Here is a 19,050-nt window from a genome sequence, read left to right on the forward strand (position 1 = left end):
AGCGGAGCTCCGGGACACATTGGTGGGGTTGTCTGTCCAGGGAAGTCTGGTCGGCATCATGCTAGCATCTGGAACCTGGTGGCTGAAAAAAGAGTTAATGTACAAAGCCAAAGAAATTGTTGAACCATTATGGACCTGAAGGCTGGAATAGTGCAGATGAAGTGTTGGGGGTACTCACTGCAGACTATTGTGTACTTACTTCTGCTTTCAGGTACATATTTTGCCCTAGTTTATGGATACGTGTGAACATGTGCTCTATCTCAGGGGACCTGGTCTATATCTAGGTTTTGGGACTTTGTTAGGAAGTGAACCACCTGGGATGGAATTAGAGAATACTTCTTCTTCTAGCGTTTGCCCTTCTTCCGTAGCCAGTCAACAGGTCAGGTTGAAAACTGTCAGGAGCTGCTTGCTGCTGGCTTTGAAAGTGACTGGGATCCATGTGGATTCAGTTGGCTAGGAAGGATCGTCAGTTTCCCCAATGAATGGGTACTCACGGGATGGCACCACGAGAAGGTCAATCCAATGCATCCCTAGAGAATACTATGAAAGGAAAGGTCTTACCCGAGTGATGAAGCTGAAGGGTTGTCATTCCACACCTGAATTCTCTGGACACAGTCTGAAGTGAAGCCTGCTGGGGTGGCACTAGTTGTGTTGATTAGGTTGCCATCGGCGGTTGCAGTATTATTTGATATGAATTGAGAGAAGCATGCAGGAAAGTGCACCCCACCCTAAGATCTGGAAGCTATTTTTCCCTTTTGTTGCCCTTGTTGTTTATCATTGTTGTTGTTATTATTGTTGTTTTTGCTGTCGTTGTTGTTGGATAGGACAGTGAGAAATTGAGAGAGGAGGGGAAGACGGGGAGAGACAGAGACACCTACAGACCTGCTTCACCACCCATGAAGTGACCCCCCCTGCAGGTGAGGAATCAGGGGCTTGAGCCAGAATCCTTACGCCAGTCCTTGTACTTCGTGCCATGTGTGCTTAACCCTCTGAGCTACTGCCTGCCCCCCCTTATTTATTTTATATATTAAGAGACAAAGATAGAGAAAAGGAGCAAAGGACTACAGCACTGCTTCACTATTCATGGAGCTGCCTCAGTGCTGCCCATGGTGTCAGGGATAGAACCCAGGATCACATATGTGGTTAGGCATGTATTCTACCTGCAGAGCCAATTCCTTGTCCCTGAAGTTCATTCTTGATGCAGCAGTCAAAGAAATTCTTCTAAATCTTAATTCTAAATTCATGAGTTATTGGAGCCTCTGTATGTACCCCTGCTGCTCTGACTTTCCTTAGTTATCACAATATAGACAGACTGCTGCCCTGGGCTGGTCTGTGGGACCCACGGGTGACTGCCTACCTGCACATGGGCTGCTGCTCCACAGCCTCTGCTAGAAGGCCCATTCTTGATCTGTCAGGGCTATTAATTTGTTAATTAGATTCCATTTTAATGACACTGTTTTGGGGTACATATAGTTAAAAGTAAAATTTTCCCTAGTCCAGGAGGTGGCACAGTGGATAAAGCATTGGACTCTCATGAGGTCCTGAGTTCAGTCTCTAGCAGCACATGTGTCAGAGTGATGGCTGGATCTTTCTCTCTCTCCTCCTATCTTACTAATAAATAAATAAAATATTTTTTAAAAAATTAAAAAATAAAATTTTCTAATTCAGAAATTCATTCCACAAAGAAAGCAGAGAAAGACAACTTTTTTTTTCCTACAGGGTTATCACTGGGGCTCAGTGCTTGCACTACAAATCCACCGCTCCTGGAGGCTATTTTTCCCATTTTTTGGTCCTTGTTGTGCTCGCTGTAGTTGTTATTGTTGCCATAACTGTTGTTGTTTTTGGACAGGACAGAGAGAAATCTAGAGAGGAGGGGAAGACAGAGAGGAGAGAAAGACACCTGCAGACCTGCTTCACTGTTGCAAAGTGACCCCCTGCAGGTGGGGAGCTGGCGGCTGGAACAAGGATCCTTTTGCTGGCCCTTTGTGCCATGTGCGCTTAACCTGCTGCGCTACCGCCCAGCTCCCAAAAGACAACTTTTATTATTGAACAAGCATAAAGAAATCCACGTGTTTTCTAGATTACTAGTCCTCAGAGAATTTTTTGTCCACTCTGTTCATCCCTCAACACCTGGTTATTGGGGTGACAATCTCTTATTAAATGTGAGATGTCTCCCACTTCCTTTATTTTAAAATTGATTTACTAGTTAATGGGAGAGAGAGAACTAGAACATCACTCTGGCACCTGCAGTACTAGGAATTGAACTCAGAATCTTGTGCTTGTAGGCTTATTGTTTTATCCACGGCAACATTTCCCAAGCCACTCCTCATTTTTAAAATTTATCTTTGTCTTTTCACAGTTCTGTCTTTGCCATTCATTCAGTTGCTCAGCTCTTGTCCTCTCCCCCAACTTTCTTTTTCCCATTAATGAATGCAGGAAAGGAGTGTGCAGGGACCCAGGTTTGAGCCCCCAGTCCTCACCTGCTGAGCAAAAGCTTCATGAGTGGTGAAACAGGGCTGCAGGTTCCCCTTCCTCCCTGACTCTCTCCTACTCTCTCTCTATCTCCCCCTTCCCTCTCAGTTTCTGGTTATCTCTCTCCAGTAAATAAAGATAAAAAAAAAAAACCAGAAAAGAAAATAGAAGGGCGGGAGTAGATAGCATAATAGCTCTGCAAAGAGACTCTCATCCCTGAGACTCCAAGGTTCAGTCTCCTGCACCAGCATAAGACAGAGCTGAATAGTTCTCTGGTTAAAAAACAAAAAATAGGGAGCTGGGCTGTAGTGCAGTGGGTTATGCACAGGTGGCGCAAATGCAATTACTGGTGTAAGGATCCGGGTTCGAGCCCCTGGCTCCCCACCTGCAGGGGAGTCGCTTCACAAGTGGTGAAGCAGGTCTGCAGATGTCTGTCTTTCCTCCTCTCTGTCTGGCCCTCCTCTCTCCATTTTTCTTTGTCCTATCCAACAACAACAACAGCAATAATAACTGCAACAATAAAACAAGGACAACAAAATGGAATAAATAAACATTTAAAAACAAAACAAAAAAACAACAAAGAGAGGAAAATAGTCGAAAGATAGCTCACCCAATACAACATACACCTTATCAAGCATGAAATGAAACCCTGGGTTTGAACCGTGCTATCATGAGTATACCACAGCATCAAAGAAAACTCTGTGGAGGGCTGAGCAGCACTGTGGTGTTTCTCTTCTCTTTCTCTAAAATTAAAAGAGTGAAAAGGTTGGCCTGGGATTAGTATGAGGCCCTCATGATTCATTTGAAATATCAGCATTAGATTTAGTTACATATAATAGAAAAAAAACATGAGCTTTATCCCAAGGACATTTCAAGGGAAAGAGAAAAGGGCTGAGAGCAAACAAAATCTTGGGGCTGGGCTGTGTCACACCTGGTAGAGTGCATGTTACAGTGCTCATGGACTAAGGACCTCAGCTCAACTTCCAGTCCCCATCTGTAAGGGGGGAAGCTTCATAAGTGATGAAACAATTTTGCTGATGTCTCTCTCTCTTAAGATTTTATTTACTGGGAGCCAAGCGGTGGCTCCACGGGTTAAGTGCACATGGCACGAAGTGCCGGCGTAAAAATCCCGGTTCAAGCCCCCAGCTCCCCACCTGTGGGAGGTTCGATTCACAGGCGGTGAAGCAGGTCTGCAGGTGTCTTTCTCTCCCCCTCTCTGTCTTCCCCCACTTCTCTTTCCATTTCTCTCTGTCCTATCCAACAACGACAGCAATAACAACAATAGCTACAACAATGACAATAAACAACAAGGGCAACAAAGGGGGAAAAATTTAAAAAGAATTTATTTATTAATGAGAAAGATAGGAGGAGAGAAAGAACCAGACATCACTCTGGTACATGTGCTGTTGGAGATTGAACTCATGGTTGAGAATCCAATGCATTATTCACTGTGTCGTCTCCTGGTCTCCCTCTCTCTCCCTTACCTCACCCCCACTGCGTGTGTGTATGTGTGTGTGTGTGTGTGTTGGGTGTTAGCGCAGTGGGTTAAGCGCATGTGGTGCAAAGTGCAAGGACCAACATAAGGATCCCTATTTGAGCCCCTGGCTCCCCACCTTTAGGGGAGTCGTTTCACAGGTGGTGAAGCAGGTCTGCAGGTGTCTTTTTCTACCCCTTTCTATCTTCCCCTCTTCTCTCCATTTCTCTCTGTCCTAACAATGATAACATCAATAATAGCAATAATAACTACAACAACAATTTTAAAAAAAAAGGGCAACAAAAAGGGAAAATAAATAATAAAATAAAATAAAATCTTAACCATGTGGAGTGACAGAATAGCTCACTCTGATGGGGCACCTGCTTTGCATGGGCATGACTCAGTTTTAAACCCTGCCCCCATTGCATTGGAGGAATTTTTGGTGCTGTAGTATCTTCCCCTCTCTCTGTCTCCCTCTTCCAATCTGAAACAGTTGGCTCAGAATGGTAAACATCTGGTGGCAGCAACAAGATCCACACATATCTTTTGTGGCCTGGGAGGTGGTGCACTGGATAAAGCATTCAGCTCTCAAGCATGGGCTCCTGAATTGGATCTTGACATCACAGGTGCCAGAGTGATGCTCCTGTTCTCTCTCCATTCTTTCTCATTAATTTTTTTTTCAAAGTCTTAATCATGTGTGATTGGAGTTTGGTAATACTAATAAGTTATCTATCTTTTTGTATTTCCATACTTTTTCCCTTGCAACCATAGCTTCATTGGGGCTGTCTGCCTGCATGATTTCACAGCTTCCATAGACTTTTTTTTTTTCCCAGGTAGAAGATGAAAGACTAAAAAAGAGATACACAGAGAGAGAGATAGAGAGGAGAAACTATGCACTACTTCACCACTTTTGAAGCTTCCTCTTTGTGTGGTACTTCTTTGTGGTGGCCAGGGGTTTGAGCCTAGGTCCTTAGCATGGTAAAGTGTGTACTCTACTGGGTGAGCCACTTTCTAGCCTCCAGATTTTAAAATGAGGTTGCACTTTTTTCCCCTCCCAGAGCACTGCCCAGCTCTGGCTGTTGGTGCTGGGGTTCGAACTTGAGACCTCTCTTCCACGCAAGTCCTGTGTGCTGCTTCTGTGATAGCTTCCGGTCCCAGTTTCTGTAGATTTGTGTCTTCTAGGACATTAGCTTCCACTCCATGGTATGTGACATGGTATGATATATCTTCTTTCTTGGCACAGGTTGGTTAAGTATTGCATAAGACAGGGCAGAGTACAGAGACTTTGATAGCATGTCGTGACCCCTCACTCAGCTTCTAGAGTGATTCATTAATCAACAGTTTTCGAATCTCATGGATGCACATACATATATATGAGTATATGATATAAATCCACCGTCTTTAAATTTCTGATTTGTAGGGATATTTAATTAAGGACTTCACTCTCTTCAAAGATGTTAATGTGGTTCACTGGTAGCGTGCTTGGAGTCTTGGGGATGATCATTTTACTGTTCACTTGTTATGTCTTGTCTCTTTTTATAGTGGATGGTCTAACTGTGTGAGATGATTTCTCTTTGTGGTTTTGATTTGTATTTCCTTAATTAGTGATACTAAGTTTATTTTTTAGTGTATGAAGATATTTTAGGGTTTTCTACACAGCAGATCATGTCATGAAAGACATCCATTCTGATTTCTCTTTATGTTTATTAACATGAGAGACATGATCAGAGAACCAGAGCATCACTTTGGCATATGGTTTACTGGGGATCAGACTCAGGGTCTCTTGCTTTTAAGTTCAGTGATTGAACCACTGGGCTGTGATACTGAGTATCTTTTTATTTACCTGTTGACCATATGAACATCTTCTTTGGAAAAGGATTCAGATTCTCTGCCCATATTTTTAAATTTATTTGTTAATGAGAAAGATGGAGAGAAAAAGAATACCAGACATCACTCTGGTACATGTGCTGCCAGGATCGATCTCAGGACCTCATGCTTGAGAGTCCAGTGCATTATCCATTGCGCCACCTCCTGGACCACATCTCTGCCCATATTTTAACCACATTTTTTCCTTATTAAGTTGTACATAATCCATATATATTTTATACAAATATATTATTTTACTTACTTTCATTCATATATTTTTATTTTTACCAGACCATTGCTTAGCCTTTTTATTTTGATGGTTTCCTTTGCTGTGCAGACCTTTTACTTTATTGTAGTCCCACTTGTTTGTTTTATTTTTAGCTAGAAGAGAGAGAGATGGGGAGACATAGAGGGATAAAAAGATAAAAAGGGATAAAAAGTGGAGAAAGCCCAACTCCATTCATTGTTCATGAAGCTTCTCCTGAGTCTGAGAAGTGGTACTCAGACTCTCAGGCATGAAGCTTCCCCTGGTGCACGCTCTCATATAGTGCCAGGGGCTCGAGTCCTGGTCCTCACACTTGGTACAGTATGCACTCTATTGAGTGAGCTGTCTCCTGGCCCCTTGTTTATCTTTGCCTTTGGTGTCAAATCTAAGCAGTCATCACCAAGACTAGTATTAATGAACATACCCTGCTTTTTTCTAGGGGCTTTATGGCTTCAGATCTTTAATGTGAGCTAAGGATATGCTTACCCTTAGATACTTTCAGTTTAGAAAATGGCTATTCACTGGACTTTCAAATTTTTTAATTATTTATTTATTTTCCCTTTTGTTGCCCTTGGTTTTTTTTTTAATTATTGATGTAATTATTGTTGCTGTTATTGATGTGGTCATTGTTGGATAGGACAGAGAGAAATGGAGAAAGGAGGGGAAGACAGAGGGGGAGAGAAAGACACCTGCAGACCTGCTTCACCGCCTGTGAAGCAACTCCCCTGCAGGTGGGGAGCCGGGGGCTCGAACTGGGATCCTTACGCCAGGTCTTGCGCTTTGCGCCACCTGCGCTTAACCTGCTGCACTACCGCCGACTCCTTCAGTGGACTTTTATGATACAGATTTACTCTGAATATAAGCCAACATGTCTTAATGTATATTTTGTTTTGGTTTGTTTTTATTTTCTAGGTCCAGAAGCTGCTTTGTATGTGCCCAGTGGATTTCCATGGAATCTTTCAATTAGATGAAAGACGGAGAGATGCAGTAATTGCATTAGGCATTTTTCTTATTGAATCTGACCTTCAGGTAAGTTTTTATGAAATTTAATGTTTATTCACTGTAAAAGATGGTTATATTATTTTAAATTTGCGTAAAGTTCCAAGAGAGAATGGTGTAACCATGTCCTTTAGTATTACCACGGTTAATTGAAGCAAGCAGTCATTTATTAGATATATAGCTTTTAATTTTCACTTTAAATGTATTTATGAGAGCTTGTTTGGAGGTTCTAGCAGGGGAGTGCAGCTACTTGGATACCCTTGACCAAAGACCAATCCGTCTCTATTTGGGGAAGGTTGTCCTCTTTGACCGAGTAGGAGGGACACACAAGTGTTGAGGGAAGAAGGGGACACGTGCCTAGCCAGCCAGATCAGCCACATCAACCCTGGCGATCAGTGGGGTGACAGATGTGGTAACCAGATCTCCGTCACATCCTTAAATGTGTTTATGTATACTATTGTGGATATAGTGGGAGGCCATTCTCCCTGGGCACTGTCCAGGTGGTATGAGACTGTCCCAAGTTCCTTAGCACACCTGGGAGAACCACAACAGGAGAAGATGCATAGGTAGTGAAGCAGTGTATCTCTTCCTTTCTCTCTCTATCAGACATAGAAAAATAAAGAAAGAAAGAAAGAAAGAAAGAAAGAAAGAAAGAAAGGAAAACAACAAGGACAACAAAAGGGAATAAATAAATAAATATAAAAAAAGAGAGAAAAGAGGAAGAAAAAAAAAGAAAAGAGAAGAGAACATAGGAACCTGAGTTTGAGCCCCTAGCCTCCAACTTTTGGGGGTAGGGACTTTCACAAGCAGTAAAGCAGCACTTCAGATGTCTTTCCTCCTCTCTCTTTTTTCCTTTTTTTTTTTTTTTTTTTTTTTTTAGTACAGAGCACTGATGAACTTTGGCTTATGATGGTACGAGGGATTGAACTTGGGACTTTGGAGCCTCGGTCATGAAAGTCTCTTCGCATAACCATTATGCTATTTGCCCCATTCTCTTCCCCTTTCTGTTTATTATTCTTTATTAAAAAGAAAGAAAGAAAAGTAACCATTGGGAATAGTAGAATTGTGCAGGCCCCGAGCCTCAGTGCTAACCCTGTTGGTAAGAAATTTAAAAATTTGGGGGCTGGGCAGTAGCGCAATAGGTTAAGCGTACATGGCGCAAAGCACAAGGATCGGCATAAGGATCCTGGTTCAAGCCCCAGGCTCCCACCTGCAGGGAGGTTGCTTCACATCTACAGTGGTAAAGTGGTAAAGCACATCTACAGGTGTCTTTCTTTACCCCTCTCTGTCTTCCCCTCCTCTCTGTCTGATTTCTCTCTCATTTCTCTCTGTCCTATCCAACAGCAGCAGCAATTGCAACAATAACAATAAATACAACAACGAGGGCAACAAAGTGGGAAGATCGTGGCCTTCAGGAGCAGTGGATTCGCAGTGCAGGCACCGAGCCCCAGCAATAACCCTGGAGGCAATAATAATAAAAATAAAATAAAAATAAAAATTTAATTAAATTAAAATTTATCCTTAGAGCATTGAATCACCCATGCACAAGACCTTGACAACACACACACACACACACACACACACACACACACACACACACACTCTCCTATCTACCTACCTAAAATAAAGGGAAAGGCAGTGAAACAGCTAGTGTACTGAGTAGTGTACTGCTTTGCCATGTGTTTGACCTTAGTTCAAGCCTGCATCCCACCACATTGAAGAAAGCTGTGCTTTATTCTCTCTCTTCCTCTGTCTAAAAATATATATAATAATAATAATTAGGAAAATACTTTTTGCAGATAAAGCTTATAGTTCTGAAAAGATAGCTTACCTGGATAATGTGCCTTCTTTGTCGTGTTGACAACTCAGGTTTAGGCACGGCCTCCAATGTACTGAAGAAAACTAAGACTCTGTGGTCTCTTTCTTCTCTCTCCTCCTATCTGAAAAGTCAGTTCAGAACAAGGAAGCCCTGAAGATGACGAAACAAAAATCTGTACTTTGTGTGCTAACCGTGTGTCACCACGCAGTGCCAATAAAACAAAAATCTGTATAAGTGGTTTAGATTTTTTGATAAGATTTGGCAGGACCTGCTAAGTTGACATCCTATGACCCACAGAGTCTAAGTCTTGCCAGTGCAAAAGAATTTTTTTTAATTTTTAAAAATATTTATTTATTCCCTTTTGTTGCCCTTGTTGTTTTATTGTTGTAGTTATTACTGTTGTTGTTCTTGATGTCATCGTTGTTGGATAGGACAGAGAGAAATGGAGAGAGGAGGGGAAGACAGGGGGAGAGAAAGATAGACACCTGCAGACCTGCTTCACTGCCTGTGAAGTGACTCCTCTGCAGGTGGGGAGCTGGGGACTTGAACCGGGATCCTTACGCCGGTACTTGCGCTTTTCACCACCTGCGCTTAACCTGCTGCGCTACTGCCCAACTCCCGTGCAAAAGAATTTGATGCCTGAACCAGTCCCCTGCACCACCATAAGCCAGAGCTGATGATGTGTGCACGCGCACGCACCCACCTCCTTTCTTCTCTGGAGAGGTCCTCACAGCACCTCTACTCCCAGAGGAAGGCAGAGTCATCCAGCTGCAGAAAGGCACCCAAGGTACACACACGGGCACAGCCTCCTGAAACTGCCAAAAGGGACAGGAAGGGTGCCATACCGAGTAAACTTCATTTTGGAGATGATTAGGATGTAGGTATGCTTTGGTTTGGCTTTAATCTACATTTAGAAGTTGCCAACTATGTAGCTTACTAAATCCAGCCTTCAAGCTGGGGAAATAGTCACTTGGTAAGTAAGGTGCAGAATTTCTGCTCATGCCTGAAGCTCCCAATTCAGTCCCTGGTGCCTTATGTACTAGAATAGTGCCCCCCTTGTGAAACTCTCTATATAGCTCACATGATATAAATAAAATAGATCTTTTTTAAAAAAAAGCAAATGTAATTTTTTTGTTCTTTTTCATTTTTAGCACAAAGATTCTGTGGTTCCTTACCTTCTTCGACTTCTTAAAGGTCTTCCCAAGGTGTACTGGGTAGAAGAAAGCACAGCTCGGAAAGGCAGAGGTAATTTTTAAAAATGTTTTCCCTGAATGTGAGGAAAAAATGTGTGTACTCAATGTCTATAAGAGTGAAGTGTTTGGGGGTCAGGCGGTGGCGCAGTGGGTTAAACACAAAACACAAGGACCGGCATAAGGATCCTGGTTCGAGCCCCCGGCTCCCCACCTGCAGGGGAGTTGCTTCACAGGCAGTGAAGCAGATCTGCAGGTGTCTATCTTTCTCTCCCCCTCTTTGTCTTCCCCTTCTCTCTCCATTTCTCTCTGTCCTATCCAACAACGAACAACATCAACAATGGTAATAATAATGACCACAACAAGGCTACAACAACAAGGGCAACAAAAGGGGGAAAATTGGCCTCCAGGAGCAGTGGATTCATGGTGCAGGCACCGAGCCCAGCAATAACCCTGGAGGAAAAAAAAAAAAAAGAGTGAAGTGTTTGACTGTACTCACAGATCAGTTAGGATATTTTTAGCTAGTCCACTCCTGATTGAGATAGCTGCCTGCCAGCAACAGCGTGAGTGGTGCTTGCTCACTCTCTCTAGAGCCCATGTGTAAGAGAGCAGGAGGGAGAGCCAACTGACTTTTCTTTTTTTCTTTTTTTTTTAACTTTTTAAAAAATCTTTATTTGTTGGATAGAGAAAGTCAGAAATTGAGAGGGAAGGAGGTAATAGAGAGGGAGAGAGACAGAGAGACACCTGCAGCACTGTTTCACCACTTGTGAAGCTTTCCCCCTGCAGGTGGGTGTTAAAGAGCGAAATCAAACCACCATCCACTGCAAGGAAGCAAAAGATGTTTATTTACGAATTGCAATCCGGGCCGAGATGGTGACTGGTGTCAGTCTACCAAGCTCGACCCTGAACAAAGCTCAAACCATACAATTTATAGGAATTCAGACTACACTCAGGGAGGGGGAACACATCACCTTATCTGCCTATATCCAATCATTTCAAACTTAGCAAAAGCCTGATCCATTCAGAGCAAAGCATGGGCTATTTCTAAACATCACACCAGACCAATAGGTCATTGCCAAAGTGGGGGTCACCACATTTTTTTGTTCTTTATTGGGACCACCGACCATCTGTTTGCAATCTATCAGGTCATCATTTGTCAGGCCATTTTTAACTGTCTGGTAACAGTATTCTGTTGCAGAGGTCATGATGAGTCCTGCTCGCTGCAGGGTCTGTCAAAATAATTGATGGCCTCTCAGGTTCTGTCGAGGGGAAAGGGGCAAGGAATTTTCCACCTCACTGGTCAGGAAGGCAAAAAGCAACTATATTTAAACTATTCTTAAAACTCAAACTTAAAAAGCAACTATAACTATTTTAGAGTTACTGCCTCTAACATTCCCCACTAGTCTTAGCTGGGAATCAAATCTTTGATTCATCTTCTTCTTCTTCTTCTTTTTTTGAGCTATATTGCTCCTCGACATATTGAGACTCCAGGAGCATAACCTTCTCAGTTTTCTTTTTAATCAAGGAGATCAAAGACCTCCATAGACAAGGCCCCAGGGTAAGAAGTAGAAGTAGGGTGATCAGAGGCCCTGCCAGGGAACTAATTAGTGTTTTTAACCAAGAGGGCCAAGAAAATAGATTTGCGAACCAGCTGTCCTCGCTCAGGTCTCTTAGACGGTTATCTCTATCTTTTGTTTTTTTCTTGACCTCACTTAAAGTTTTCTTTACCATTCTGGAGTGGTTGGCATAAAAGCAACAGGCCTCATTCAGGGCCACACATAACCCACCCTGTTTCATGAATAACAAATCAAGTCCCCTACGATTTTGCAGGACCACCTCGGCCAACGAAGATAGGGACCCTTCGAGAGATTCAATAGTGCCCTCTAGTGTGGCCATATCTTGATTGATCTGCTGATCTAACTGTACTAGAGTAGTCTCCTTAGCTAGGGCTGCAGCTCCCATTGCCGCTGTCCCTGCTATGGCTGTCCCCACGAGTATAGGAACTACTATCGGGACACGTTTCCGTCTTATTGGTCCGAGGTAGTCTGTTCCTTGCCGTTCAAGGTGAGCCCACCCTTCTTCGCCATGGGAATAGTATACATGGGGCAGGATATGGGCCAAAACACAGAGGTCCTCTTTGGTCATTCCGTAGGGGGTGATGCAGGGGGTCATGCCCGAAGTACAGGCCCACCAAGTCCCCTCAGGGGCTTTGAGGAGGGTCGCCCACTCTTGAGTCTTACTAACTTTAATGGTTAGGTTGCAATTTCCCCTGTACGGGGAGGATTCCAATTTATAGTTGGCTGTGATAATACAAGTTCTTGTTCCCTGGATATCTCCCAGTGTCATGTGGGGCTGTACTCCCCACTTACATTCTGGGCCCTTAGAGTTGCTAGAGGATAGAGCCAGCTTCCTTATGTCTCCCTTCTGGCTACCTATTCTTGCAGAGGCAGCCACACCTATGTAATAAGGAGGCTCAGGGTGTAAACACAGCCAGCAGTTTCTGGTTATGTTAGGGTCAGACTCATTTAAAAGGTAATACATTAATTCTACAGTTTTCACTAGTGGCTTCACCCTGGGATGTAAAGGTTCTGCGTCAGTCAGTTTAGTGCCACTTGGTGCAATGTCAGTCTGATCCCCATTAGTCTCATTCTCTCTACCCATCCGTAGATAGGGGGAGAGAGTAGGTCGGGGGTCTTCTCCTAAAATGATGGGTCTCAAGGGCCCAATAGGATTCTGAGTCCATGGCAGCATCCGCAGTTGAATAGTGAATAATGTCCCAAAGTCTTTTTCAGAAAAAGGAATCTTAATGCCCCACATTCTCCCTCTCATCTATGAATCAGTCTCATTTTAAGTTTTGACCGTCACCTCCACAGGGTTACAGTCTAATATAGCAAGTACCTGGTTCGGTCGGGCCACCTGGTCGAATCACTCTTGTGACTTTCAGGTGCTTATCACCATCCCTCTCTGGAGATGTTGTCAGACATTCCCCCCACAACCCACAGAAAAAATATGGTTCTCCTCTGCAGTTGGTGGGGCTGTCTTCTTTGGGACATACATAATAGGGTCTGTCCCAAAGGCGAGCCTCCAGGTCAATGGAGCCACACCCCCCATCTATAGTAGTCCCTCCGGTTGCAGTCTGGCCGGCATAGATTACCCTGGTCCAGTTGGCATCAAATAGATCACACAGATCAAGAGTGAATATAGGCTGCCCGGCAGTTAGTTGGTTGGCGACCATCTTTTCCTCTTTGTTTTTCAGCTCCCATACATACAGAGAGGACACTCGGGGGTGGGAGGCATGTGAGCTTGGGCAATGGCAGAGGTAAAACAGAAGTGCACCAGGCAAAACACACACACAAGTTAGCAGGAGACCAAGCGGACCTTCATTGGGTCTGGGGTGGCTACGGCACACCATTTCCTCAGATTCTCTATTTCCGGGGGGTCCGCCACAAATTTCTTCAGGCGAGTATGATGAATCCAGTGTCGTTTCCCGGCAACCTTAGCAGCAGTTGGCGTACTCAGAATCACGGTGTATGGTCCTTCCCACCGGGCTTCGAGATGGTCAGGATGCAGCTTCTTCACCAGTACGGAATCACCAGGCTCGAACAAGGGGACTTGGCCTCGGCTTTCCTCCCTCCGGGTCCAGGCTTTTCGTCCCGGACGGCGGCTCTGGCTTTTCCTCGCACCACCTGCAAGGCCTGTAGGGACTTGAGGAGTCTGCCCCGTGACACTTCGGCCAATTTTTCAGTCTCAACCCGGGGCACCAAGGTTGGCAGTTTACCATACACAATCTCAAATGGAGTAAATCCAGACACGTATGGGGTATTCCTGCTTTTAAGCAAAGCAAAGGGTAAAAGGGAAATCTAGTCTCCGCCAGTCTCTGCTTTTAACTTGGTTAAGCTTTTCTTAATAGTCCTATTCATTTTTTCTACTTGCCCCGAACTCTGGGGGCGGTAAATGCAATGTAATTTTCATTTAATTTTTAAAATTTCTGCCAATTGTTGGGTGACCTTGGCAATGAATGCCGGGCCATTATCCGACCCCAGTGAATAAGGGAGCCCAAACCTGGGGATAATTTCAAAGACCAGTTGTTTCACTACTACCTGGGAAGTCTCTTTCTTAGTGGGGAAGGCTTCGGTCCACCCTGAAAAGGTATCTACCATGACTAAGAGATACTTATATCCTCCTTGAGCCACAGGCATCTCAGTGAAGTCCAATTCCCAGTGTTCTCCAGGTTCCCCCCCCCGCCACCTGGTTCCTGGTCCTTTCACTTGTACTGGGTTAGCGTTGACTCTGGCACACGTTGCACAGCGACCTGCCACACTCTGGGAGATCCTGTGCAAACCAATTATCAAATAAAATTTACTGATCAGTTCAGCTAATTTGTTTCCCCCAAAATGGGTACCTTGGTGCGTTTGAGAGACCACCTGTCTTCCCAGTGGCTGGGGTAATAGAATCCTATCATCCGGGAGGACGATCTATCCTTCCTCATTTAATCTCCCCCCCAGTCTCCGGCTCATCTCCTCTTCCTGTTTCGAGTACACTGGTTTCTGTCCTTTTGTCACTTCTCCTGGTATAGGGGTAGCCACCACCAGTTGGGCCGTGGTCCCCACTAGTCTTTGGGCCGCTTCCCTAGCTGTCTGGTCTGCCAACCGATTGCCTCGCGAGACTTCTGAGTCATCCTTCTGGTGTCCCTTACAGTGGATGACAGCAACCCTCTCTGGCCCCCAAACAGCTGCTAGCAGGGCCAGTATCTCCTGAGCATGCTTGATAGCTTTTCCCCCAGCCGTCAGCAGTCCTCTCTCTTGATATAGTGCCCCATGGACATGGACGGTGGCAAAAGCATACCTGCTGTCGGTGTACACATTTATCTTTTTCCCTGCTCCCCACTTGAGTGCTTGAATGAGTGCTATCAGCTCCGCCTTTTGGGCTGATGTCCCTTGTGGCAAGGATGCAGCCCACAAGACCTCCCGGCTGGTGACCACCGCGGCACCTGCATACCGTACGCCGTCCTCCACAAAGCTGCTCCCATCCGTGTAGAGGGTTTCCTGTGCGTCTGGTAGCGGGACGTCCGTCAGGTCAGCTCTCAATGAGGTCAGGGCTTCCAAGATTTCTCCACAGTCATGGGTGGCGTCTTCCTCTGGGTTGGGGAGCAAGGTAGCTGGATTTAAGGCTGCAGTCTGTTTGAAAGTAATGCGGGGTGGGTCCAACAACAGTACCTGATAATGGGTGACCCGAGAATTGGTCATCCATCGGTCCGGAGGGGAGCGAAGTAAGCTGGCAAGATTGTGGGCTGTGGTGATTTCTAGGGTCTGCCCAAAAGTTAGTTTGGTAGTCTCTTTCACCAGTAGGGCAGCTGCTGCCACTGTCCTCAGACATCCAGGCCATCCGGCCGCTACTGGGTCCAGTCGTTTAGACAGGTAGGCAACAGGCTTCTTCCAGGGCCCCAGGGTTTGAGTGAGTACTCCCTTAGCCACACCAGCACTTTCTGCTATAAACAGCTGGAACGGTTTGTTCAGGTCTGGGAGACCTAGAGCTGGGGCACTTACCAGGGACTCCTTCAGTGCCTGGAAAGCCCTTTCCTCCATCTCAGTCCATTTCAAAGGAGTGTTGCCCCCTCCAGTGGCGGTGTAGAGGGGCTTTGCTAGTTCAGCGAACCCTGGGATCTATAGCCTACAGTAGCCTACCGCTCCCAGGAATTCCCGGACCTGTCTCTTGGTAGTGGGGGTCGGGATCTTTAGGATAGCCTGGACTCTTCCCTCAGACAGGGCCCTTCGTCCTTCTTTAATTTGGTAGCCCAGGTAGGTTACTTCTTGGGTACACAACTGAACCTTTTTGGCCGATACCCGGTACCCCAAGTTCCCCAGTACCTCGAGTAGGTCTCTGGTTGCCATTTCGCAATCCTCTCGAGATAAGGCAGCGATCAGCAGATCGTCCACATATTGTAGGAGGCTGCACTCAGGGTGCTCACTTCGGAAGGTCAGTAGGTCCTTGCTTAGGGCTTCATCAAACAAGGTCGGAGAGTTTTTAAAACCTTGGGGAAGTCGGGTCCAAGTTAGTTGTCCTGACTCACCTTCCTCGGGGTCTGTCCATTCAAAGGCAAAGATAGGTTGGCTCTGTGGGGCCAAGGGGAGGCTGAAAAAGGCATCTTTCAAATCTAGGACGCTATATCAGGTTCGATCAGGCGACAGTAGACTGAGGAGAGTATAAGGGTTGGGAACTGTGGGATGAATGGTCTCTACCCTCTTATTTACCTCTCGCAGATCTTGCACTGGTCTGAAGTCGTTCGTTCCAGGCTTTCGGACCGGGAGAAGGGGTGTATTCCAGGCTGACTTGCAGGGCACCAAGATACCAGCCTCTTTTAGGCGTCTAATATGGTTCCTGATACCATGCTGGGCTTCCCGACTCATGGGATACTGCCGGACTCGGACTGGGGTGGCAGTGCTGACCAATTGGACTATTATGGGGGTCACATGTTTAGCCAACCCTGGGGGGTTGGTCTCGGCCCAAACTCTTGGAATCTCCCGCTTCCACCTTGTTAATAAGTCCGGGTTGCCTACATTCTGTGGTGCTTCATAGAGACGATATTCCTCCCTTACCGGCATGGTGAGCAAAATTCGGCCACCTGCTTGTACTATTGGTCCTTCATTTGTCTCAAAGGAAATGGTGGCCTGTAGCTTATGAAGGAGATCCCTACCTAATAGTGGCTCAGGGCACTCGGGTATCACTAGGAAAGAGTGAGTAATAGTCTTCAGGCCAGGGCCAGCGACTCTTCCTATGGACTTTGGATAACTCCTTGCTTCCCCAGTGGCTCCTATAATCTTAACCTTATCTCTTCCGGTGGGTTCAATTGGTTGTTGAAGTACTGAGTGGGTGGCCCCGGTATCCACCAAAAAATTAATTACTTTCCCCCCTACCGCGAGTTTTACCCTAGGCTCCCGGGGTCTGGAGGAGCCCTGACTTCCTCAATCTAAAACTAAGAGGGGGGCTTCCTTCCCCATTCTCTTTCCTTCCTCTTCTTTTCTTTTTGGACATTCTTTCCTCCAGTGCCCTTCTTCCTTGCATAGGGCACACTGAGTCTTTCTCAGTCCTCTCAGGGGTTTATCTTTTCCCTTCATCTGCCCTTTTTCTCTCACATACCTCCCTCTTTCCTCTCTATTTCCTATTTCCCTAGCCAAAAGGACCTGTGCCATCTTCTTATTCAGTTCCAGAGTGGCTTTCGCGGGGTCCTCTCTATTATCAAAAACCTTCTGTGCTACAGCCAACAGCTCCGAGAGAGATTTCCCCTCAAAACCCTCTAACTTCTGCAACTTCTTCCTAATATCTGGGGCGGATTGGGCCACAAACTGGAGGGCGACTGCCTGCACATTCTCAGGGGCTTTGGGATCTATGGGCGTCCAGGTTCGATATACCTGGTACAACCTCTCCAAGAAGGCAGTCGGACTCTCGTCTGCACCCTGCTTACACTCGGTCACCTTAGACAGATTGGTGGGTTTCCGACCCGCAGCCCGGATACCCCTTAATAGAGTCTGGCGGTACCTGGTGAGGGCCTCATACCCGGTGCTTGTGTTGGGGTCCCACTTAGGTCGGGATTGGGGGAACACCTCCTCCACCACGTCCTGGTCAGTGGGAGGCTCTCCCTTTTTATCCCGGACCTGCTTCTTTCCCTCGATTTTAATTCTCTCCCTTTCTTCTAGAGTGAATAGGGTACTCAGCAGCTGCTGACAATCATCCCAAGTAGGTTGATGAGTGTAAAAAACTGACTCAAGTAGAGTTGCCACCCCTTCTGGGTCTACAGAGAAAGGAGGGTTTTGATTCTTCCAATTATACAAGTCAGAAGTGCTAAACGGGACATAAGTTCGGAGGGGCCATCCTGACGTATCTAATTCCCCCACCTCCCGTAAAGGAAAAGTCCCGACTGGTGTGGACTCTGACCCAAACATAGTTCCTGCTCTGGTATGAGGTGGGCTCAGGACTCCTGATGGCAACCCAGAAGTGGAATCGGGTTCAGGAGCGGTAGCCCCTGAAGTGCCAGCATACGGTGGAGGGTTCTCATCCCTCCTCTTTTTCAGTCGTATGGGGGATTCGGGCTTAGTGGGGAGGACAGGAGGAGCTGTAGGCCTCCTAGGGAATCTATCCCCCTTCGTGCCCTTGATCACCAACACTCTCGACCTGCTTTTGACCTTCTTTTTTCCTTTGGAGTCGCCCTGACACTCCCGCAGATACCTTGGTTTATCATTAGCAATACTCATCCAGATCTCAATATATGGCATTTGTTCAGGGTGCCCGGGATTCCCAAAGATCACATCGTGCACTGCCGTGCACTTTCCCAGGTCGAGACTTCCCGTCTCAGGCCAGCCAACCTCAAAGGCTGGCCATTCCCTTTCACAGAACTTCCTCAGTGTGAAGGCGTCCACCTGGGCTCCAAACCCAGCAGCTCTCCTGGAAAAATCTGAAAAATTTTTAGTCAAGCATTCAAGGGGGGTTAGCGAGCTGGTTTTGGACTGACTCTGTCCCATCTCCTCATCAAAGTGGAAAAGAAGGGAGACAAACACTGCAACAAGAATCACAGCAATTAGACCAAAGATTCCTCTCACTCTTCCTTGTACTTGCTGGCCAGCACACCATACACTCTCACACGTTCTCTCACTCTCAACCGTTTTTCCTGCTAACCCAAAGGGTGTCCACCTGGGACTTTCTCCCTTAACTAGACTGCGTGGAGCTTCTATAAATGAGGACTCCAGTTTTCCTACCCAAGAGTTCCTTATTATTATTTTTTTTTGAAGCCTATTGGTGTCTGGACACAGAAAGACAGCTGACACAGAAAGAGACAAACAGTGGGTGTTGGAAAAAGAACTGACATCCGATGGATGCCAGACAATCAACTATGCTCGCCTGGCCGGGCCCCTCGCGGGACCTTAAGGAGTCTTAGCTTAGGAGTAGCCGTATAAACCCCGGCCTCGGTCTC

General features: G+C 45.9%; 1 protein-coding gene across 1 annotated transcript in view; it reads left to right on the forward strand.

Moving 5' to 3' along the window:
- Positions 1 to 19,050, forward strand: part of PI4KA (phosphatidylinositol 4-kinase alpha) — a 153,322-nt gene that overhangs the window by 10,439 nt on the left and 123,833 nt on the right. Inside the window, 2 exon segments of the mRNA XM_060194530.1 lie at positions 6,990 to 7,106; positions 10,047 to 10,140. Of these exon segments, the coding sequence (XP_060050513.1) occupies positions 6,990 to 7,106; positions 10,047 to 10,140 (211 nt within the window).

This window comes from Erinaceus europaeus, chromosome 1 (genome assembly GCF_950295315.1).
Source record: "Erinaceus europaeus chromosome 1, mEriEur2.1, whole genome shotgun sequence".
NCBI lineage: Eukaryota > Metazoa > Chordata > Mammalia > Eulipotyphla > Erinaceidae > Erinaceus > Erinaceus europaeus.